Raw genomic sequence first — 23,708 nt, 5'->3', positions numbered from 1 at the left:
AAAAAGTTCATGGAAAATATTATGAACAAAATGCACAAAAAATCCAAAGTTTTTGTTAAAAAGCAAACTTGTTTTTTAATTCCATTTCCCACAAACTTTATATAAAATACTCTTGCAGGAGCAAATGCGTACCAAAATACACATGTAAGATTTGTGCTACTAAGCCAATTTCTGAAGTTAAAAAAAGAGGTTGTTAAGAAACAATTCTTACTCTTTTAAATATGAAAAAAAAATCAAACTACTGAACACCCTCCTGCAAATTCATGGGTTGAAGGTATTACAAGAAATCATTCTAAAGCCCTAGAATTTGCAGAGAGGGAAACCAGGGGCTGGTGTGAGGACACAGAGGACTGGAGCGGCAGAGCTGGGACCTGCTTCTGCAAAGGACGGCATGCTGCTTCCTGCCCTCGCCTCCGAGGCCGAAAACCAAGGCAAAAGTTCACACTTTGATCTCACCTGGCGGAGGCACACCTGCACTCCAACATGGAAAAACAATGAAATAGCATCTGGGTTTCTCTGATCTGCCAACCCGGTGCGGGCTGGAACTTCACATCCACAGGAAACTTGGAGTAAACAGCCCAAGGACATCGAGGAAGGGTAGTAACCCAGGTACATTCCAGGGACCAGAAGGGGCCTATGCCCTCAGGTCAGACCACCCTCCTCCCAGCACCACACACAGCTGAACCACAGCCAACCCACGCAAGCTCCCCCACCAGGATCCATCACTACTGACCGCTGCCCCCAAAGCCCTTCTTGTGGATGACTAGTTTGTACACTTTGGTTGTTCTCATCTTGCAGGGTCGACGCCTTCAGCTGTTCCAAGCCCAAAGCCGGGGCACAAAAGTCATCTTGTCCGCCTGCCAAGCCAAGAACACAAACAAAAAGATGGTGCTGCAACCCTTTCCCCTGACAATTCCTCTTGGAGATATATACATGGCCAGGGAAGACAGCTGAGCTGTGGCTCAGCAAGGTGGCAGCATCAATTCTTGCAGGTCATCACCCCTCCAACTACAACGAGAGAGGGAAAGGGGTGCAAGAACAGAGCAGGGGCAACTTAAGGGGTTCCCCACACTAGGAGGTAATCATCACTACTGGGAATGTTCTCTGTGGTATCCATAATAGGAAGCCAAGAAGTGAATGGAGCCTCCCTTCCGTCTTACACCCACCATGGCCGGAGGGGAAAGGGGCTCTCAGACCAGTAAACCACCTGCTCAAGTTCACTCAGGGTTCACGTGTGTGGCTCACGTCCCCCCCGCCAAGGCGACCACAAAGAAGAGGAAAGAAGGCGGTCCTTTCTCCCGAACTTCCATCGGTACCAACTCTCGGGGAGACCCTACCAAGCCTCCATCTCACAAGCCCAGGTCGCCGATGCTCAGAAAGGGACCAAGACTTGTCCAAGGTCACACAGCGCTTTGGGGGAGAGTGCAAGGAAGCAGCAAGGCTCCGGGACTTCAGAACCGGGTCAGTGCTTCTCCTCCCTCCTCAAGTCCCCCATCTCACCGTCCTGCGAAAACCCCAAGCCGAAGCCGGGCAGGTGCAACTCACCCGGTAGTTCCAAGAGCCCCTTCCCCGCCTGAGCCTAGGGGTGGGGGGAGAACACCGCGGGTCGGACCCTCGCCAGGTTTCCCCAGCCCCACCCCGCGCCTCCTTCCAGACACCCAGGCTGCAGCGTCCTCAGGGTGCCCACTCGTCTTCTTGCCCTGGGCTCCGGGCGGCCGCAGGCCTGGCCGGGCCAGCGCTCGAGCGGCTCACCTGAGAACCCGCGCCGCTCAGGTGGCTCCGCCCCGAGGCCCCGCCCCTGCCCCGCCCCCAGCGCCGCTCTCGCCAGACCTCCGCCGCGTCTCGGTAGCCGTGGTACTTCCTCATCCGGGACTCGCGCCGGGAGGCGGGGCGGGGCTGGCGGCGGCCTCTGGGGGTTTTCCCGCCTCTGGGAGGGCCGAGCAGCGGCGGCGGCTTCTAGAACCATCTATGCGGATGCCAAGATCCAGTTCTTCCCAGGGCGTCCGAAAGCCATCCATTCCAGTTTCTGACAAGAGGAAACCGGGAGGCTCCACCCCGCCCCATCTTCGTGTCCCTACCCCACCACCGTTTAGGGCAAATGGCATTCAAAGGTTTATTTGTGTGGAAAATAGAATTGTTTTTGGAAAGTCCTCCCGAGGACTTCAAAAGCTTGGGGGAGCAAACGTCAAAACTATAAAGGTAACAAAATAAGCTGCTTTTCGTTCAGGTCTTCCACGAATTTTGGGGGGGGGAATCCCAGATTCTGTAGGATTTCAGAGCAGGTAAGCTGAGTCAGGGGAAGGGGGGTACAGTATTCCCCTCCTTGGGGATGTCAGAGCCTGGGGTGCAGTGTTGGCTGTTGGCCAAGGGCTCCCGACAGGTGGCCAAACCCAAAAACGCCTCTCCAATCCAATCCACCTCTCACCCCCCCCCCCCCCCGCCTTTTCCTTAAAGCACAGATGTTTCCCGTTGAGGAGAAGGGTCGTGAAATAATGTAATCCTTCAGTAGGTGAGATTTTTAAACTTTCAGTATGCACAGTGAGCTGCAACAGTTACAGAATTTTTTCTCCTGGATAGAAGGCTAGGTGTAACAGACAAGTTTGCTACTTCCAGAAGCAGACCCAGATCCACCTGTTCTTTGCTGTGCTTGGGGGAAAGCCTTTCCACTCTGAGGCTCTCAGCCGGTGCTAACTGGCTACTGGCTTCTCCCTTTATAACCTTTAAGGGCAGAAAAAAACTGATTCTCCTAAGAGACCTGTGGAATTGGTGTCCTTTATTAGAAATGCAAATGTTTCTCTTTTTTAAAAAGACTTTTAGCGTACCTAAAAGAGTTACAAAAGAAAAAACCAAAATAAGCAAAAGAGTTTCAAAGAGACTCTCCCATCTGATGATTCACTTCTCAGATGGGCCTCAATGGCCAGGATTGGACCAGGCAGCAGCCAGGAGCCAGGAGCTACTTCTGTGTCCCCCACTTGGGCGCAAGCAGTTCTAGCATTTAGGCCGTCTTCTGCTGCTTTCTCAGGTGCACCAGCAGGGAGCTAAATGCAGCATCCCAGTCTCTAACTTGTACCCATATAGGTGCTGGCATAGCAGGTGGTGGCTTTACCTGCAGGGCCACAACACCAGCCCCAAAAGTTTCACTTTTTCAGTGGACAACTCTTGAACTCTTATAACAATCTTCTCAAAGCTTTGAGGTAGCTTTTTTTTTCTTTTTTTTTTTTGCATTGGTTTTTGGTTTAAATTGTCTACAGCTGATCAGAGCTGGGGACTTCACAAGATAGGCCTCTGTCTTGCACAGTCCTTCCCACCCCTCACCAGGACAGGGTACCCATTGGTCTTAGCTGCAAGCTGCATATTGCCCAGCTATGTGTCCTGCACAGAAAAATTCCTCTTTTCTCAAATCTTTTTTTAAGATTCAACTTTACTGGAAGATTCACAGTGAGGAGAGACAGAGATCTTCCTATGCACTGCTTCACTCCCCAAATGGCTACAATTCCCCGAGATGAAGTGATTCAAAACCAAGAGCCAGGAACCTCCTTCAGGTCTCCGACGTGAGTGCACAGTCCCAAGGCTTTTGGCCATCCTTGATTGCTTTCCCAGGCCACAAGTAGGCAGTTAGACAGGAAGTGGAGCAGCCGGGATATGAACTAGTACCCACACAGAATGCCTGTGCTTACAAGTGGAGAAATAACCAATTGATCTGTTGCACCAGCTCCAATCTTAGGTTCCTGATTGCATTCTGCAGGCATGGACTTGCCTGGAAAAGTACTCCGGATAAAAACATAGAAAATATTTCTAAGTGAATGTTTAATTACTTTATCCTATGATATCTAAAGACCATAGAAAGAAAGTAACCAGGAACCCGGTGCAATGGCTCAGTAACTGATGTCCTCACCTTGCTTGAAGCTGGATCCCATATGGGTGCTGATTCTATTCCCGGCTGTTCTACTTTCCTTCCAACTTCCTACTTGTGGCCTGGGAAAGCAGTTGAGGATGGCCCAAAGCCTTGGGACCCTGCACCCGCATGGGAGACTTGGAAGAGACTCCTGGCTTCAGATGGGCTCAGCTCTGGCCATTGCAACCTTTTGGGGAGTGACCCAGTTGATGCAAGATCTTCTCTATCTCCTCTCTGTAAAATCTGCCTTTCAGGGCCTGGTGGCGTGCCTAGTGGCTAAGGTCCTCGCCTTGAATGTACCAGGATTCCATATGGTTGCCGGTTCTAATCCCGGCAGCTCCACTTCCTCTCTGTCTCTCCTCCTCTCTGTATATCTGACTTTGTAATAAAAATGAAATAAATCTAAAAAAAAAATTAAAATAAAAGCATATTTAAGAAAAATCTGCCTTTCAAATAAAAACAATTTTTTTTTTTAAGGGAAAGTAATCTGTGTATAAATATCCTTCATGTGCTCTTGTGGGTCGTTGACAATAGGATTGGTGTATTCGTGTATCTGCAGTTCTGACGAAACAAAATGCATACCCACTGGCTCAAAAACGGTCTTGTCTCCATGGAAAGAGAATGAAAATATCCCGCAAATCTCCAAGCCTCTGGCTCTTGCCTGGTTAAACTAACACCAAGCTCCAGATTTGTATTTTTCTTTTTTTTTTTTTCCGATTTTTATTTTTAACATAAGGCTGTGGGATTCGGGGCCGATGGATTTTATTTCCTGGATCTCACTTCTGTCTTGGGCAAGAGAGAGAGAGACATACACATTTCTTCAAATAGCTATTGAGTACCTATCGTTTAGGGGCTGAGCATATATAATGATAAGCAGCGGTGATGAGGTATGGACAGATGCTAAAGGCGTCAATAGTAGGAAAACAAAATAATGGCAGCCACTGTCAGTTAGGAAAGAATGACGGGCAGGTAATGTCATTGGAGGAGGGTTGTCACTTAAGATTTAGCGGTTGGCGGGGGCCTAAAGCATTGATGGCAGGCAGCTTTCGAGCACCCAGGGTTGCAGGTGTTCCAGAAAAATGGTGGTAACCATGGAGATAAGCACCAGCTGCGTTCCCCTTTAAATCCTGAGTCGCGGGGGCGGGGCCGGGGGGGGAGTCCGGCGCGGGCAGAGTGCGCGCGCGCGCGTCTTGCGGGGGCGGGACTTGTGGCGTCCGCATGGCAGGCTCGGGCCCCGGATGAGGAAGTGCGGGGCGTGAAGTTGGAGGTATGGGGAAGGGGGGGCAACCATAGAGACGAGGCGGCCGGAGCGGCCGGAGCAGCTCGGTCCGTGCAGCTCGCTCGGCTCCGCAGCCCAGGTGGACTTGGCGGCGACGGGGCTGCAGCGGCCGAGGTCGAGCTGGCGGGGCAGGCGCGGGCCGAGGAGCAGGCCCCAGGGTAAGAGGCCTAGAACGGGAACGCTTCGGGTGGAGCCGGGCCCTCTGCGCTTCGTCCTGAGGGGCTCGGACTCTCCGCCGGCTGATGTGGGTTTTAGGGGTGGGGAGGTGGTGGGGGGGACACTCGAACCTTTCCCTCCTCCGCCACCACACGCCCTCTCCGGCTGCCCGAGGGGAATGGAGTCTGCGCTGCAGGTGGCGACCCCGAGAGAGGGAGAGGAGACCAGGCTCCCGAGGTTGCTTTCCAAGTCATGGCTCCGCCGAGGTGGGCGAACGGGGAGACACTCTTATAAGGCCAGAGGAACCCCCCCACACACACACACACAAGCACAACTTCTTTTCTGGGAAGGGCAGGGGAAGAAAGGCGCGTGCGTTCTTCCTTAGCGTCTGCGGTTTATCAGCCAAGGAGGACCCCCGCCCCAATTCCCAGGAAGGGTACCCCAGTAGGTGGAGGAGGCTCCAAACTTCTGCCGAGATAATCAGGAGGGATAAACACCATGTCCCCAAAAAATGTGGTCTGCGACCCCCCTCCTGTATGAGAAGGGAGACTTAACTTTCCACCGGAGTGACAAGGGAGAAGCCCACCAACCCGCACCTCCATGGTCAGGGAGAGGAGAATCTGGAATTTGGGCAAGTCCCTCCTGCAGTCTTAGCCATGGAGAGAACCTCGCCTTGCTTGCCAGGAATCCCCTTTCCCTCCCCAATCCACCACCCTTTTCTTGCAAGATCCGCAGCGCAGTGTTCGGAGCTTGATCGTTTTGCAAGTCCTTGTGTCCCACTTCATCCCGTGGTGACCTTGGCTAATTGCTGAATTTGGTCTGCGTCTCAGCCCGTCTTTCCATTGGGGTGCTGTTTCCTCCGTCTGGTCAAAGGAGGGTTGGGAGGGAAGGTTTGCGTGGGAGCCTAGAACAGAGGAAATAGGAAAACAAGTTGTGGCTGTTAAAAGCGAGAGCGGCTAATAATGTCTTGCGCAGAGAAAGTTTTTCTGTTTTGTTTTTTCCCCTACGTGTGTTTTTTTCTAACCTCCCCCATTATGTGGGGTACTTTCAGCCACCAGGGGAGGAAGACTTGTACCTCTTTAGCAGATGGAGGACAGTTGGCATTCCTCCTTAAAAACTATCACTAGATTCCCGAAGTGTCACGAAGAGGGCCTCCCTGGAAATAGACACACACAAAACACCGTTAGCTTTAGGGGAACAGGTCTGTCATCCTGGGAGGGAGAGAGAGACACCCCACCCCCATGCCAGAAGCGAGGTTTTCCTTTGTCCACCGAACCAGTATCACCACTTCGGACCAGTTAGGGAGGGGTGTCCTCTCCCGCACTGCTTGCTCTGGTGACCAAAGGGGAAAAAATAATAATAATAAAGCTTCCTTCTCTCTGCTCCTCCTCCTCCCTCCACCCTCCCCACCTTCCCACATCCCCTGCAGCGTAATTCCAACTTCTTCCTTTTTCTTAACTTTCCCATGAAAAAAAGTAAATACCGCTCAGCCTGGGTGAGGACTCCACCTGTACGCTTCTGGTTTCTTCTTTGGAAAAAGATGGCAGTCTTTTTGCCTGTTGTCCTTTGTCAGTAGGAATCAAGAGCTTTGCCCCCCCCTCCCCCCGCCGCCCCATGTGGAGACCGAGTGATCCTTCCCCCCCCCCCCCCAAGCTAATAAAGGGAGGGAAAGGGAAACGGGGCTGAATGCTTTGGAGATTTCCGGCGCCACTCTCCCCTCCATCCCCAGTCGGCCTTTCAGCTTGTCTGAAGATATTGTTATAAGACTTTTGTTTCTCTGTCGCTCCAGAAGGGCCCCCTGGAGCCTCCCTGGTGGAGGGCCTGGCTTACAGTGTCGCAGTCTGGGAAAGCCAGCTCCTTGCCCCAGGTGAAAGCCTTGGGAACTTGCGAGGGGGGCCCGAGCATTATCGTGGGCTTTGCTGCGCCCTTGGCTTTGGAGTGGGAGCGGAGGAGACCTTTAGATTTGGGATTCTTTGGGCACATGGCTTTTCTGTTTGGCTATAGTTGTGTTCTTTGGTGTTTGGAGATTTTGTGTTGTTGTTGTTGCTTTAAAAATTCTGTACCTCCGGAACTTTTGATTTGGGGAGTGCTTGAATGATAAAAAGTTTCTATTTTGTCAGGGTTTTTGTTTTTTTTTTTCATATTAGAAAAGGTCTGATGAGATCCAGAATTGGCAGTATCAATCCTTCACTAACTAGTAGGAGGTTTCCCTCCTCATCCTCCCTCCCCCACCACCCACTTTTTTAAATCCTGTTTTCATTGGGTGAGATCAAAATTAACTTGGGAAGCGAAATTACTGGAAGTCACCCCAAAGGAAAGCTTTTCATCTTTTTGTATGCAGAATGTTCTTAAATTACTTCAAGTTTCAAGGGGATTAGTTTGGGCTGTGAACCAATGGTTGCTGTTTGGTGTCTGTGTGTGTATCCTTTGAAACAAAGAGAAGCAGCAGCAAAGCCCCATGCTTTGGAGTCCTGGGGATTTTTTTAAGGGTGGCAGGATTTATTTTGTTGAACTTGGTTCAAGCTCCAAGTGAAAGCCAAGCCCAGAGAAGCTCACTCAGCTTGCACTTTCTCACAGTGGAGGCCATGCCAATAGCGGGATAGGGACCTTGATCTCTTGGAGCACTTTTGCCTTTAAAAGAGACAAAGATATGACTGTTAACTCATAAGCATCATTTGATTGATTTTATTGGAATCCTTTTACTGCATTCTTGATGTAAACGTGTCTCTTTTTGCAGACATATAGCCATTCCCTAAACAATCTTAAGTAGCAGCTGGCAAGAGTCATTCATTAATCCCTGGTTTATTCTTTGCTTATGCCTCAAACTAGATAATTAGCTGGTGTCCTCAGCCAGGTTGATTATAAGTCATTTAGTAGGATTAAGCTGTAAGTCCCTGCCTACAATTTTTATATACATCGGTTTCTCATTCTCTTTCGTTGTACTGTAAGATTTTGATGTGAAAGCATTGAAGATTTAGAGAGCTGGTTGGAAAGTGATTTGAAAAAAAAAAAAAAAACACCAGTTTTGTTGTTAGATTGTGCTGTGCATCTGGATGTTTGAAAATGACCCCAAAAATTAGCATACATACTATGCACTTTTTAAAACAACAGCTAATTATTGACAACAGAATTCATGGTTGATCTTTTCATCCAAGATAACAGTTACTACTTGGCTTATACTCCTTCATTTTTCCTGTGTGCTTAAAGGGGGACAGGGGTAACATCACAAAACTTGTGGGAAAATGGAATTTAAGAGATTATTTTGGTGCAGAAACCTTCCTTTGAATTTCGTATACAACTTGTTCAGAATATGAGTTCCCGTGATCCTTTGGAAGAGTCCCCTTGTATTTTACTAAAATGAGAGTCCTGGTGTTCAGTCTACAGTGCTGTATATATATCCCGGGCAGTTTTCTGTGCAGAGATGTGTTCCCATGTGCTTGTTTTTTGATTGCTTCATTGCCTTCAGGAATTTAGTCTTAAAAGAGCTCAGTGTCTCGCAGTCACATCCTGTTCCTGCAGTGTTGTGATAAATGGTGGTGCAACCAAGGAGCTGGATGTCTGAATATCCCTTCAGCTCTGGGGGGTCCCGCTGTTCTTGTTGAAGAGCTATGTTCAGCTGTTCTCAGTAACCAGCCCCTGCTTCTGCTCAGAAACGTGAGAACTCAATGGACCAGGAGAAGGAGAGAGTGTCTTGTTTTCCTCCCGCAACCAACATGCGCCGCTGATTTACAGTTTAGAAATTTCTTAGAATTATGTCTGAACAATAACAGGTGTTTGGAAGTTATCTTGTGATAACCAAAGTTGTGAAATTCTGGTTTGGCCAATGCCAGTCAACAGCAAACACACAGGCATAGGAAAAGTTAACAGCCGTGTTTTCCTTAAGGAAAAAGTGGAACCCTTTTCTGTGGTTCATGGTTATTGACTGTTGAGTGGAGGTTGTCTTTGTGTATGAGGCATGCTCAGCATCTGGGAGCCGATGTTGAAGTAGGGCTAAGAATGGTAAGACAAGAGCCTCTGCAGAATACAGTCTAGCAACTGTAGCTGCTGATGGAGCCACAGGTGGAAGGTCGGTTATCGTGCCGGGGTTCAAATCTAAGCTCTAGGGTAAAGGTTCTGCTGTTACTGAGAGGGACAGCAGGCTAAGAATGAGCATGGAAGTTTACCGAGGGTGTCTTGTTCACCTTTGCTTCTCCTTAAGATTTCTTTATTTTTACTGGAAAGGCCGATTCACAGAGAGGCGAGGCGGAGAGAAAGATCCACTGATTCACTCCCCACGTGGCCGCAACAGCCAGAGCTGATCTGATCCCAAGTCTGAAGTTTCTTTGGATCTCCCACGCAGGTGCAGGGTCCCAAAGCTTTAGCCCCTCCTCTACTGCTTTCCTAGGCCATAAGCAGGAAGCTGGATGGGAAGTGGAACAACCCGGACACAAACTGGTGCCCATATGGGATGCTTGGAGGTAGAGGATTAGTTGAGTGAGTATGGTGGCCCCGAGTGGGTTCTATTTTATTTTTAAAGATTTATTTTATTTTTATCGCAAAGTCAGATATACAGAGAGGAAGACCTTCCATCCGATGATTTCACTCCCAGAGTGACTGCAGTGGCCGGTGCTGCGCTGATCCAAAGCCAGGAGCCAGGAACTTCCTCCACGATTCCCATGCGGGTGCAGGATCCCAAAGCATTGGGCCATCCTCGACTTCTTTCCCAGGCCACAAGCAGGGAGCTGGATGGGAAGTGGAGCAGCTGGGATTAGAACCGGCGCCCATATGGGATCCCGACGTGTTCAAGGAGAGGACTTTAGCCACTAGGCCACACCACGCTGGGCCCGTGGGTTCTATTTTTTAAACAGTTAAGTTACAGGAATGCTGCCCTTGTGTCATCTTGTCAGGAATTCAGAGTAAACTGGGGCTCAGGTCAGGTTTCTTTCTGCCAGTGTTTTAATCTACTCACAGACAGAGCAATGATCAAAAGTTGGAACATTTTTATTATCCCCAGAAGAAACTGTGCCATCAGCTGCCACTGCCTGTTTCCCCAGGCTCCCAGCCCTAGGCAACCACTGTTCTTTGTACCTTGCCTCTGTGGATGTTCCTGCTTGTGACATTCTGTTCCATGTAAGTGGGATCTCCCAATATGTGGTGTTTGGTGTCTGACTTGTTTCACTTAGCATGATATTCTCAAGGTTGACCTGTAGTGTCACATGAGCATTAGCACCACGCTCCTTTCTATGGCTGAATAGCATCCCATTGTGTGGCTTTAGCACATTTTGCTTATTCATTATCCATTGATGCATGTTTGGATTGTTTCCACTCTCTGTTGTGAATAATGTTGCTAAGACCATCTGTGGACAGGTTTCATGGGGGCATAATTTTGTGTAAATACCTGTAAGTGGAATTACTGGGTCATAGGCAAACTATCCTGAAAGGGACAGTTTGGAGTGCTCCCCAAAGCAGAGGTTGCATGAGAAAGGTGAGGTCATTAAGAAAAGGAAGCCCAAAAGGGAAGGAGCCAAGGATTAACTTTGAGGACGCCTAGTATCTCAGTGGTGGGCAGCACAAGCAGAGGCCTTTAGGACAGACCCAAGACGCCAGTCGCCACTGAGAAACTGGATCTCAACAGTGTTCTTCCCAGCATTTGATTCTTTTATTTGTGTATGTTTCTTTTTGTTTTTCAAAGATTCATGTATTTTTATTGGAAAGGCAGATTTCACAGAGAGAAAGATCTTCCACCATTGATTCACTCCCCATTTGGCCGCAGTGGCTGCAGCTGAGCTGATCTGAAGCCACCTGCACGTCTCCCACACAGGTAGCAGGTAGGGAGGGCTTCGGGCCGTCCTTGACTGCTTTCCCGGGCCATAAGCAGGGAGCTGAATGGGAAGCAGAGCAGTGGGATGTCAGCACTTGGAGGTGGAGGATTAGTTGGTTGAGCCATCGTACATGGTTGGTTGCGGTCCCTTGCATGTGCTTTAACACCAAAAACTGACTTGTATGTTGTTGGGAGAAGGAAACTGAACCTGTGAAAATTGAACTCTTGCTACTGACTTTTGACGTCAGTTTTCTTTTCTGTTAACCTTCTTTTCCAACAATCACCCACAAATGGCCAAAAGGATTCTAAAAGGAGTCCATTTGTCTCAGCAGTGTTTATGGAAAGCCTTTCATGTGTTAAGTCTTGCGTCTAAGTTAGCATTGTAGCTCTGCATTCTCTTACCTTCAGGAGAGTTCCTTAAAATCCATCTAGGGCTGGAAGGAGAATCAGAATAAAAGCATGATGTGTCCTACTTGGTTACGCGATTTCTGCCTTGGTCATGTCAGAGTGGATTTTGTTGTGGGTGTTGCTCGTATTTTATAGACCAAAGTTGAAAGACTTATGGGCTCCAAAACACCGGACCGCTGTTGTGACTCAGTATTATGACCTGCTTAGATCTGCAAGAAAGCGAACATTGCCAACATTGGAAGCCTCTGGGTGCCCCCACCCTCACTTTCTGCCAAATAACCATGGATATCTTAGGCAGGTCTTTTTCCACTTCCTCAGGTGTGGTATGAGCTTCTAAATCAGGAAGATGAGAGCTGGCCTACATAGCTCACAGGGTTATTGTCAGAATCCAGTGAGTTCTGTTTGTGAAAACACTCAGAAAATCTCAAAATGTTGCAGGGAAAATCAGAAAACAGTCTTCTGGAGAGCGGGTGTAGGGCTGTTTTGTGTTAGTCTGGATAGATACAGATCAAGTATTTGGTAAGCTGTAAAGAATTGCTGTTACTTCTCCGTATCTTTTTAAAAGATGTATTTATCAGAAAAACAGTTACGTAGAGACAGAAACTTGTATCTAGTGGTTCGCTCCCCCCACGGTCACACTAGCTGCGACTGGACCAGGCCCAAGCCAGGAGCTTTGTCCAGATCTCCTGTGTGTGCTGGGGTCCAAAGTCTTGGACCTTCTTCCACTGCATGCCTGGATGCATTACTGGACAGCTGGGTCAGAAGTGGGGCAGCTGGGCTCTAACCGGTGCTCATGTGGAATACTGACATTGCAGGTGGAGGCTTAACTCATCGAGCCACGTCGGGCCCCATATCCTCTTTAAAGGGGAAAAGTCAGTGCATTAGAGTCCTTGGTAAGAGTTCACTTTACACATACTCATCAACCGCAGGAAGGAAGCATCAGTGAACAAAAAAGGATAAGAGCCAGGCCCTGGTTGATGGCAAGTCTTTCTGGGCTAGGAATATCTTATCGTCAATATTGTTAATAAGGCAATATGAGTGAATTGCAGTTAGTTTGATGCCTGTTAAGTGTGAAGATACTCCCCACCCCTCAATTCAGCTTGTTGATTTTGGTGCCAGAGAATACTGGCATTTGAATTCAACTTTAATATTTTAGCCAGTTTGAACTGAGACAGCTTTCTTCTACCCTGTCAAGATTTTTAAACTTTTATCCCTTCCTTTGATTTGTGTCAGGGTGAGCCGTTTGGTGTAAAAGACTTGACTCCATCCATAATCTACACCAGCCCCAATGCTGTCCTCCGGAGTAGAGACTCAGCCAGTTCCGCTTGATTCCTCCATGTCTGCCGTGGTACAGGAATTATACTCTGAACTCCCAGTGAGTGTCTCCAAAGAGCTTCATGCTGACTCTGAGCCAAGTGTGATTCCAGATCTAAAGCCTGGAGCCTCCAGCTCTCTTGTAAGTCAGAGTAGGGCACCGCCCTCGCAGCTGCAGAGGACCCGGGCAGCAAGTTGTCATGAAGACACCTCTGAGACTTTGGATCATGGGGCTGAGCCTGGGTGGTGTGGGCTAGTGGACCCCCCAGCAGGAGGGTCTGTGGCTTCGGGGATCTTGGATAGGAAAGAGAAAACCAAGAGCATGGAGCTAACAGTCTTCAGAGATCAAGGGGACCAGGCGGAAATTGTAAGAGAGCCCGGTGAGGGAGCGGAGCAAGACCCGAGTGAACGTGGTACAGCTGCTGAAGAGAAGATGAGCCCGAGCCAGGTAAGAGGAGACCTTGATTCAGAGGAGTTGGGTGTGAATGACAGTTTTCCAGAGTAACACTTCTCATGATGAAGTACAAGTGCCAACAGGTAGCTTTTATATTTTATATATATGTATATATACATAATATATATAACATATAATATACTGATTTTGATGTTAACTTTTTGATGGTTTTTTAAAAAAATTTATAAAATGGAAGTGAAGAAATGTCACTTCTTTGAAACATCCGCTTTAGGTGGAATCTTGAATCTGGTAGTAGTAAAAATTGTGATATTTCTGCATCTGATGCTAAGAAGGGATGTGGACTTGGTAGTGTCATGGTTAGGGCGGAATGGGGGGTGTTACAGAGAAACCCTTGAGGGAGGCTGTTGGCCCAATTAGGGTCAGCAGAGGGCCCATTCCTAGAAGGGATACACGGAAGGCAGGCTGGATTTCAGTAGCTGATCCTTTTACATGTCCGGAAACTTGACTTTATTCGGCGTAACGGAGGCAATGGTCTTTTAAGAATTGATCCATGCTAATACACTTAATGAAAGACTGAAGCATAAAGCAGAAAGTCTTCTCTTTAAAAAAAAAAAAAACTTTTGTAAGATTTATTGAGTTGAAAGGCAGAGTTGCAGAGAGAGGGGATAGGACAGAAAGAAAGAGATGTTTCATCTGCTGTTTCATATACCCCCCAAGTAAGCGCAATGGCTGGGGCTGGGCTACAGCAAAACCTGGAGCTTGGAATTCCAGCTTGGTGTCCTACCCAGGTACAGGAACCCAAGTACCTGGGCCGTTTTCCCTCAGATTCTCAGGTGCATTCGTAGGGAGCTGTATCTGCAGGGGAGCAGCCAAGATTTGAACTGGCACCCACATGGAGTGCCAGCATTATAGATGGTGGCTTATCTTGTCGCATCACAGCACTGACCCCAGAAAGTCTGTGAAACCATGACTTGGTAGGAATGATCATACTAGCTGCTCAGTAAGTCTTTTCCCTAGAGGCATGTTTGCATGGGAAATTAAATTTCTTTCTGTAAACTTGAAATTCACAATAGGAGGATTTTATTAGATGGGAAATAATGGTTAAGAAATTGTGATAATCTAATGAACTCACATCCTTAAAAAGAACATCTGTCAAGGAGGCCAAAAATGTACTTCCTGGGCCTGTGTGGTAGCCTAGTGGCTGAAGTCCTCGCCTTACATGTGCCAAGTTCTCATATGGGCAGCAGTTCTAATCCCAGCAGCACCTTTTCCCATCCAGCTTGTGGTCTGGGAAAGCAGTTGAGGACGGCCCAAAGCCTTGGGACCCTGCACCTGTGTGGGAGACCCGGAGGATGCCCTGGGCTCCTGGTTTTGTATTGGCTCAGCTCCTACTGTTGCAGCCACCTGGGGAATGAGTCAGCAGACGGGAAATCTCTCTCTGTCTCTCCTCCTCTCTGTATATCTGACTTTCCAATAAAAATAAATAAAATCCTTAAAAAAAAAAAAACAACCTTACTTTCTTTATCATAGGCCAGATGTCAGTGAGCTTTATCTGTGAAAGACCCTATCATACGTGTTTTATAGACCTGCAGTCAGTCTGTGCAACTACTCAGCTCTGCTGTTGTGGTTTAGAAGCAGCTAGACAATGTGTGAGTGAGTGTGGCTGTGTTCTGCTAGCACTTCGTAAGCACACACAGTAGGTATGCAAGCTGTAATTTTTAGACCCAGTAATACATTCACGTTCTCTGGATTAGGCTCCATACTCCATCTGATGACATTATTTCTTTCTATGGATAATAGTCATTAATTGGTATGAAAAGCTCCATATAGGGCCTGGCGCAATAGCTTAGTGGCTAAAGTCCTTGCATTGAACGCCCTGGGATCCATATGGGTGCTGGTTCTAATCCCAGTGGCCCCGTTTCCCATCTAGCTCCCTGCCTGTGGCCTGGGAAAGTAGTTGAGGACAGCCCAAAACCTCGGGACCCTGCACCTGTGTTGGGGACCCTGCACCTGTGTTGGAGACCCAGACGAAGCTCCTGGCTCCTGGCTTCAGATTGGCTCAGCTCCAGCCGTTGTGGTAGCTTGGAGAGTGAACCATTGGACAGAAGATCTTCCTCTCTGTCTCTGGTCCTCTCTGTATATCTGACTTTCCAATAAAAATAAATAAATCTTTAAAAAAAAAAAAAGGCTACATATATTGAGTGTACCTGGAAATGAAGCATTGAGTAGCAGTTGAGCATGGTGTTAGTGACTATGACATACATACTTTCATAAATATACATAAGGACTGACTTCTGGCAGTGCAGGTTAAGCCACCACTGAAGATCCCAGGATACCACATGGAATGCTTGCTTGGCTCCTGGCTGCTTTGCTTCCAGTCCTCGCTATTGCATCTGGGAAAGCAGTGAATGATGGCCCAACTGCTTGAGCCCTGCTCCCCGTGTGGGAGACTTGGATGGAATTCCTGGCTTTGACCTGACCCATACCTTGATTTTGGGCCATTTGGGGTGTGTGTCAGTGGATGAAACACGTATCTCACTTTCTCTTTCCTTCTTCACCTACCCCTCCCCCCTTTTTTTTAAGATTTATTGTTTTTGTTTTGGATTGGAAAATCAGCTTTACAGAGAGGATGAGAGACCAAGAGAAAGATCTGTCTGCTGATTCACACACCAAGCGGCCAACAACGGCCACAGCTGAGCCGATCTGAAGCCAGGAGCCTCTTCTGAGTCTCCCACGCGGGTGCAGGGTCCCAAGGCTTTGGGCGGTCCTCGACTGCTTTCCCAGGCCACAAGCAGGGAGCTGGATGGGAAGCGGGACCCCTGTGGGATCCTGGAGCTTGCAAAGAGAGGATTTAGCTGTTGAGTCATTGCACCTGATCTGGTAAATACTATTTTGAATTCTGTGAAGCAAAAGGAAATAACAAAAGTATTTGTTGGAAAAAAAGTTTTAGCTGGTCAGTTAGAATTGACTGAATTGTATGCTGCCAAGAAAGATCTGTGCTCTTTATTATTGTTAAGAGGTGTGCATTCTCTGAGCCAAGAGATAGTGGTTGTGGTCTGTTTGGGGCGGGGTAGGTGACAGCTGAGCTTCATAGTTTTGTTGGTGACATGTGGGAGAGGTGTGTAGGAACTCAGGAATGCATTTGTGGATAAGATTTCATCTAATGACAGAAGCTTTAAACGCACCACTGGCAGCCTGGTTGCCGGGTGTCTGCCGTGGGCAAAAGCACTCATGAGACCAGGAGAGACCTTCAAGGACTTGGAGGGCTCTTCAGCTAAGGGGCCCTGTTGGGCACTGTGCAGCTCCTCCATGGACAGGGGACAGCAGTAGCTCCCATTGAGCCTCAGGACACAGAGCCTGCGGATATCTGAATGTGCAGACCTTCAGAAGAGCAGCCTGCCCTCTGTGTACTCTTTCAGAAAGTTGGTAAAGCCAGACATCTCAGAGCTTGTTGCCAGGACACCACTTAGTGAAAAGATAGCAGTCACACTGAGGAGAAGATGTTACATCATGCATTGTAGGTAAAGGGCTTATGTCTAATACAGAGAGAATTCTTGGTTTCAGGAATTGACAAAACCCAATTAAAAGTTATTTTTATTTGGAAGAGAGACAGACAAAACCAGAAAAAATTTCATGTGCTGCTCTACTCCTGCATTAGGCCAGGAGTCCAAGTTCAGTTCAGATCTTCCGCCTGGGTGGCACAGGGACCCAAGGACCTGAGTCATCAAATGCTGCCTGTCAGGCTGTGTGTTAGCAGGAAGCTGGTATTGGGAGTAAAACTGGGGTTTGTACCCTGGCACTCTGATATGGGATGCAGACATCTCAAATTGCATCTTAACTGTTGTACCACACACTTTCCCACGTAGCTCCATTTTTATTCATTTATTTATTTGAAAGTTAGAGTTAGAGAATGGGCTTCTGTCTGCTGGTTCACTTCCCATATGGCTGCAGCAGCCAGGTGTGGGCCCGACCAAAGCCAGGAGCTTCATCTCGGTCTAGGTCTCTCATATAGGTAGGTGGTGGGTACCAGTGCTTGGGCCATCTTCCCCCTTTCCCCAGCATTAGCAGGGAGATGGGTTGGAAGTAGAAAAGCTAGAACATAAATCAGCACTGATACGGGGATGCTGGTGCTGCAGTCATTTGCTTTACTTGCTATGCTACAGTGCTGGCCCAAACCCCAATTTTTAATGGGGGGGGACATTTGATAATTCACTCTTTGTATATGGCGCCTGTTGAGTATATGTAAAGATGGGTTTGTAATTTTTAAAAAACGAAGAGTTAACCAATAAGTTCCACTTTTTATGTGTCAGATTAGTAGATGTGGAAAACATATGGCAGCTCTTTCTGTTAGCAAGTCTGGGAGGAAATAGACATTCTTCTGAATTGCATATGTAACTGCAAACTGTGTAGCAGTTTCTAATTGAAAAGTATTGGAAACATTTTTTATTTCTTAAAAAACACTTACTCGAAAAATTACAGAGAGAGAAAGGAGAGACTAAGAGGTCTTCCACCTACCAGTTCATTGCTTGACTGCTAGAACTGGGCCAGGCTTGAAGCCAGAACCAGGAACCTCTCATAGGTCTCCCTCTTGGGTGCAGAAGTTCAAGGAACTGGATCGTGTTCCACTGGTCTTCCATCTAGGGATCCTAGTTGGTGCCCTAGCGCTTCCTCTTTTGCAGAATGACAGAGATCTTCTATCTGCTGGTTCACTCCCCTCACATAACCAGAATGACCAGGGTTGGTCCAGGCAAGGGAGCCTGAAACTCCGTTTGGGTCTCCCACATGGGTAGCGGCCCAAGAACTCAGACCATCATTCGCTACTAAATTGGAAGCAGAGCAGGCAGGACGTGGATGGTACTCCTGTACCGCGTGCTGGCTGCTTCACTTGCTGCACCACAATATCAGCCCCTATTGGAGAAATTTCAAAATTCTCTGTAGAGCAGAAGAGTTGAATAAATAATAGTGTATAGTCGTACATGTATGAAGTATTATAATAAGGAATGAGAGGCTCTCTGTGCACTGACAAGGGAGAGTCAGCTCCAGGTGTGTTGGGGTCCCCAGGATCACCTCCAAGCTATTTGGTTCCCAGATGTATATGGAGCTCAGCTTTTCAGAGTACTCACAGCTAAGAGGTGAAAGGATACAGAGGAAAACCAGCAAAGGCAAAGAGAAAGAAGTCCAGGGGAAACCAGCTGCCCAATGGAGTGCTGTCCTTCAGCAACACCTTGTAACAGCAGGTGAAATGTTGTCTACCATCACAGTTTGCTGGAAATTACATGTTTAGGGTTTTGTCTTTCTTAAAATATGTATAAAGAGGGTTTTTTTTTTTTCCTTTTAATTGGAAAGTCGGATATACAGAGATGAGGAGAAACAGAGAGGAAGGTCTTCCATTGTTGGTTCACTCCCCAAGTGGCCACAATAGCTGGAGCTCAGCCGATCTGAAACCAGAAGCCAGGAACTTTTTCTGGGTCTCCCATGTGGGTGCAGGATCCCAAGGTTTTGGGCTGTTCTTGATGATTTTCCCAGGTCAAACCTGGGAGGTGAATGGGAAGTGGGGCCACCGGAATTAGAACAGATGTCCATATGGGATCCCAGCACATGTAAGCTGAGGACTTTAGCTGCTAGGCTACGACACCGGGCACCAGGATGTTTTGTTCTTGGTAAGATTTATTTATTTTGGGGCCTGGTGCGATACTGTAGTGGTTGAAGTCCTCACCTTGCACGCGCTGGGATCCAATATGGTCGCTAGTTCTGATCCGGGAGGCCCCGCTTCCAGTCCAGCTCCCTGCTTGTGGCCTGGGAGGGCAGTCGAGGACGGCCCAAAGCCTTGGAACCCTGCACCCTTGTGGGAGACCTGGAGGAGCTCTTGGCTCCTGGCTTTGGATTGGCTCAGCTCCAGCCGTTGCGGTCCCTTGGGGAAGGAACCGTTGGACAGGGGTCTTCCTCTTTGTCTCTTGTCCTCTATGTATATCTGCCTTTCCAATGAAAATAAATAAATCTTTTTCTATTAAAAATTTTTTTAAAGATTTATTTATTTTTATTGAAAAGTCAAATATACAGAGAGGAGAGACAGGAAGATCTTCCGTCCGATGATTCACTCCCCAGGTGAGCGCAACAGCCCATGCTGCGCTGATCCGAAGCCAGGAACCTGGAACCTCTTCCAGGTCTTCCACGCAGGTGCAGGGTCCCAAGGCTTTGGGCCATCCTCGACTGCCTTCCCAGGCCACAAGCAGGGAGCTGGATGGGAAGTGAAGCTGCCGGTATTAGAACCGGCGTCCATATGGGATCCCAGGCCGTCCAAGACGAGGACTTTAGCCACTAGGCCACGGTGCCGGGCCCAATAAATCTTTTTTAAAAAAAGATTTATTTTTATTGGAAACGTAGATCTGTAGAGAAGGAAAGTCAAAGATTTTCTATCCGTTGATGCACGCCTAAAATGGCCTCAGTGGCCAGAGCTGAGCCGATCCAAAGCTGAGCCTCTTGCCATCTCCCACGCAGGTGCAGGATCCCAAGGCTTTAGGCCATCCTCGACTGCTTTCCCAGGCCACAAGCAGGGAGCTGGATGGGAAGTGGAGCAGCTGGAACACTAACCTGTGCCCATATGGGATCTTGGTGCTTAAAGGGGGAGGATTAGACAGCTGAGCCACTGACAGGCCCTGCTGTATCTATCCCACTCAGGATGATAGATAAAAACTGAGTTATTTCTAAGGAGTGGAAGCAAGAGTGAAAACTGGGTAGGGCAGGGGTAGAGAATGAGAATGGGCCAAAGGAGTGGGAATAAGCGTTTGGATAATACATTCAGATGTAATTAGAAGTACATGTGTGCGAATGCATGAGCTGGGGCCTTGACTCAGTGACAGACACCTCATCTTAGCAAACACAGCTGGATCATGGTTTCTAAATATTGTTTCCCGATAAAGGAAGCCCATACTCCGTGGACATAAAGCTGTTCCAGGACAGGAAGTGTAGAAATACATGTGAAGCCTTTAACAGGCCCATCTGTGGTGAGAAATACCCAGAAAACTAGGGGGTTATATCCAAAGAGCAGGTTTCATCCCAAGCATGAATCATCGGTGTGTGGTGTGACAGCAAGGAGTGAGGCACTCTCCCCCAAGGGACACAGGAGGGAAATCAGTCATTTATCTCACCTACCCTCCCCATCCTCATTAGAGGCTCACACCCAAGTCTCCAAAACTCTTCACTTTGGTAATTAATGTTAAAAGAAAAAAAGAATCATCACTGAATGTTAAAATAGTTACTAAGTTTGAGAAATGAGGCCTGACGTGATAGCCTAATGGCTAAATCCTCCCCTTGCATACCCAAGATGCCATATGGGCAGCGGTGTGTGTCCTGAATGTTCCATTTGCCATCCAGCTTCCTGCTTGTGGCCTGGGAAAACAGTAGAAGATGGACCAAGGCTTTGGGACCCAGTACCCACATGGGAGACCCGGAGAAAGTTCCTGGCTTCTGAGTGACAGTTCCATGCGTTGTGGCTGCTTGGAGAGTGAACCAGCATACGCAACATCTTTGTCTCTGTCTCACCTCTCTGTAAATCTGCCTTTCCAATAAAAATAAATCAATCTTTGGAAAAAGTTTGAGAAGTATACACAAAGACACTGAGTTTCTTCTCACAGTATACTTTTTTTTTAATGTTTATTTTCATCTACTTGAAAGGCTGAGAGGCTTCTTTAGTCTTCCAGTTCTTTCCCCAAATGCCCAGGACAGCCAGGGCTGGGCCAGGCTGACATCTGAACTCCATGTGGGCCTCCCACCTGGAGGACAGGCATCCAGGTACTGAAGCCATCATCTGTTGCATCCCAAGCTGCATTAGTAAGAAGCTGGGTTTGGTGCCTGGCATGGTGGCCTAGTGGCTAAAGTCCTCGCTTTCAACACACCAGGATCCCGTATGAGCGCTGGTTCTAATCCTGGCTGACCTACTTCCCATCTGGCTCCCTGCTTGTGTCCTGGGAAAGCAGTTGAGGACGGCCCAAAGCCTTGGGACCCTGCACCCGTGTGGGAGACCTGGAAGAAGCTCCTGGCTCCTGGCTTTGGATCAGCTCAGTTCTGCCTGTTTGGGAATGAATCAACGGATGGAAGATTTTCTTCTTTGTATATCTGCCTTTGCAATAAAAATGAAGAAATCTTTAAAAAATAAATAAAAAAGAAGCTGGGTTGGAGCTGAAACAACCGTGGATGGTATGGGATCCAGGTGTCACAGTGAGTAGCTTAACCCACTGCATGACAATGCCCATTCCAAGACATTTTTTTCTTTTAATTAAAAAAAAAAATTATCCACTTCCCAAATGCCCCCACCAGCTGGTGCTGGACCAAATCAAAGTCAGAACACTACAGCTCCTTCCAGGTCTCCTGAATGGGTGTCAGGGACCCAAATGCTTGAGCCTTCATGTTCTGCTTCCCAGGGTGCACATTAGCAGGTCACTGGAATTGGAGACGGTGGCGGCTTGAACCTCGGCACTCTCACGTGGGTGGAATGCAGGCAACCCAAGTCATGTCTGCACTGCTGTGCCAGCTGCCCAGCCCCAGGATACTTACTAATTGCAGAAATGGAATTAATAGTTTTAGAGTGGAATGGCTAGCCCCACTCCAACCAAGTGATTACAGTTTACTTTCCCAGGAATAAGGCAGCTATATACACTCTACATTTCTTCTCTGACAAGGAAAACTGAAAGAACTCACATTAGTTCCATGCATTGCTGCCCTAAAAAGGAGTATCTCAAATCTGCTTAAAATAAAATAAATTTATTTGTTTATTTGTTGGTTTGTTTATTAGAAATTCAGATTTACCCAGAGGAGAGACAGAATGATCTTCCATCTGCTGGCTCATTCCCCAAGAGGCCGCAGTGGCCACAGCTGAGCCGCTACGAAGATAGGAGCCAGGAGCTTCTTCTGCATCTCCCACGTGCATGCAGTGTCCCAAGACTTTGGGCCATCCTCTACTGCTTCTCCAAGCCACATGAAGGGAGCTGGATGGAAAGTGGAGCAGCTGGGATACAAACCAGCACCCCTATAGCTCTTGACACATGCAAGGCAGGGACTCTTGCCACTAGACTACCATGCTAGGCCCCTCAAATATCTTTCTGAGGAAAATATCAGACAAACCCAAACTGAGGGATGTTCTCTTTAAAACTATAAGTTCATGAAAAGTGAATAATACCTAACGGAATTACCTCAATTTAGAAAGGCTGAAGAGAGACAACGGCTAAATGAATTGACAGGATTTGAATAAAGTCTGTGGATTAACTGCTCATTTACGATAATCCATTTAAAGATTTATTTTCATTACAAAGTCAGATATACAGAGAGGAGGAGAGACAGAGAGGAAGATCTTCCGTCCACTGATTCACTCCCCAAGTGAGCCGCAACAGCCGGTGCTGTGCCGATCTGGAGCCAGGAGCCTGGAGCTTCTTCCAGATCTCCCATGTTGGTGCAGGATCCCAAGGCTTTGGGCCGTCCTCGACTGCTCTCCCAGGCCACAAGCAGGGAGCTGGATGGGAAGTGGAGCTGCCGGGATTAGAACTGGTCCCTTTATGGGATCCCAGCGCATTCAAGGCTAGGACTTTAGCTGCTGGGCCATAGCGCCGGGCCCAAAATCGAAAATTTTAACAGCATTTATTTTTGAAGGGCCATTACAGAAGAGAAATCTTCCATCTGGTGGTTCCTTCCCAAACGGCCCCAACAAAAGAGGCTGGATGGAACCTAAGCCAGGAGCTGCAACTTGGTCTCCCACGTTGGTTGTACTGGCTCACGTACCTGGGTCATCTTCCACTGCCTTGCCAGGTAGGAGCTGGATTGGATTTGAAGCAGCTGGGATTCCAACTGGCATTTACCATGGATGCTGATATCACAGGGGGTGACTTAACCCACTGCTCTAGGCCAGTCCCAAAAGCAGCTTACTCTTTAATGTTGGCCCTAGCATGTTTGTTTAAATTTATTTTCATTTAAGGCCAAAAAAGAGAGATCTTCTATGTGTTGGATTCACTGCCTAAATGGTAGCATAGCCTAAGGACAGGGACCAAACTGAAGCCAGTAGCCTGGAACTCAGTCTGGGTCTCCCCACATGGGTATCGGGGACCCGTGTGCTTCACCTGCTATATCTTAGGTACACATTAGGAAAAAGTTGTATCAAAAGCAGAAGAGAGACAGGAAGCAGAGCAGCTGTGACTTGACCTGGCACTCCAATAGGCGATGCACCTCCCAAGCAGCAGGTTAACCTGCTTTGCTGTGCTGGCACACTGTGTCATTTTCAAGTTTCAGTTCAATGTACATTTGTATTGTTGCATAGCTATTACTGTCATCTGATTATGAGATAAATATTTCAATCATGAAAGCATAAACCAGTGAAAATATTTTCTTACAGTAGGATTGTTACAAAGGTACCAAAACTCATTACTAGTTATGTTGGAGAGGGGAAAAGTAAGTC

The 23,708-nt window shown here is 47.8% G+C and overlaps 2 protein-coding genes across 12 annotated transcripts in view; one reads left to right on the top strand and one right to left on the bottom strand.

Annotated features, from left to right (window-relative positions):
• The window catches only part of DEPDC5 (DEP domain containing 5, GATOR1 subcomplex subunit), a 93,754-nt gene extending 91,970 nt beyond the window's left edge, over window positions 1-1,784 (bottom strand). For 5 of the 6 annotated variants that reach the window (XM_058656823.1, XM_058656818.1, XM_058656821.1 and 2 more), the window contains exons 1-2: window positions 1,546-1,687; window positions 734-857 (exon numbers count right to left, since the gene is read on the bottom strand). In XM_058656823.1, coding sequence (XP_058512806.1) covers window positions 734-791 — 58 coding nt within the window. In that variant the 5' untranslated portion in view covers window positions 792-857; window positions 1,546-1,687. Of the gene's footprint in view, window positions 1-733; window positions 858-1,545; window positions 1,688-1,752 lie in introns of those variants that run through there. The other variant, XM_058656819.1, reaches the window with a different exon arrangement.
• Window positions 1,785-1,903: 119 nt separating this feature from the next.
• Window positions 1,904-23,708, top strand: part of PRR14L (proline rich 14 like) — a 60,173-nt gene continuing 38,368 nt past the window's right edge. For 3 of the 6 annotated variants that reach the window (XM_058656811.1, XM_058656815.1, XM_058656814.1), the window contains exons 1-2: window positions 4,851-5,332; window positions 12,772-13,300. In XM_058656811.1, the coding sequence (XP_058512794.1) occupies window positions 12,827-13,300 (474 nt within the window). In that variant the 5' untranslated portion in view covers window positions 4,851-5,332; window positions 12,772-12,826. Of the gene's footprint in view, window positions 2,200-4,850; window positions 5,333-12,609; window positions 13,301-23,708 lie in introns of those variants that run through there. The other 3 variants (XM_058656812.1, XM_058656816.1, XM_036496436.2) reach the window with 3 other exon arrangements.

The sequence above is a fragment of the Ochotona princeps genome, chromosome 29 (genome assembly GCF_030435755.1).
Source record: "Ochotona princeps isolate mOchPri1 chromosome 29, mOchPri1.hap1, whole genome shotgun sequence".
Classification (NCBI taxonomy): Eukaryota; Metazoa; Chordata; class Mammalia; order Lagomorpha; family Ochotonidae; genus Ochotona; species Ochotona princeps.
This window is presented reverse-complemented; position numbering and strand designations above follow the sequence as displayed.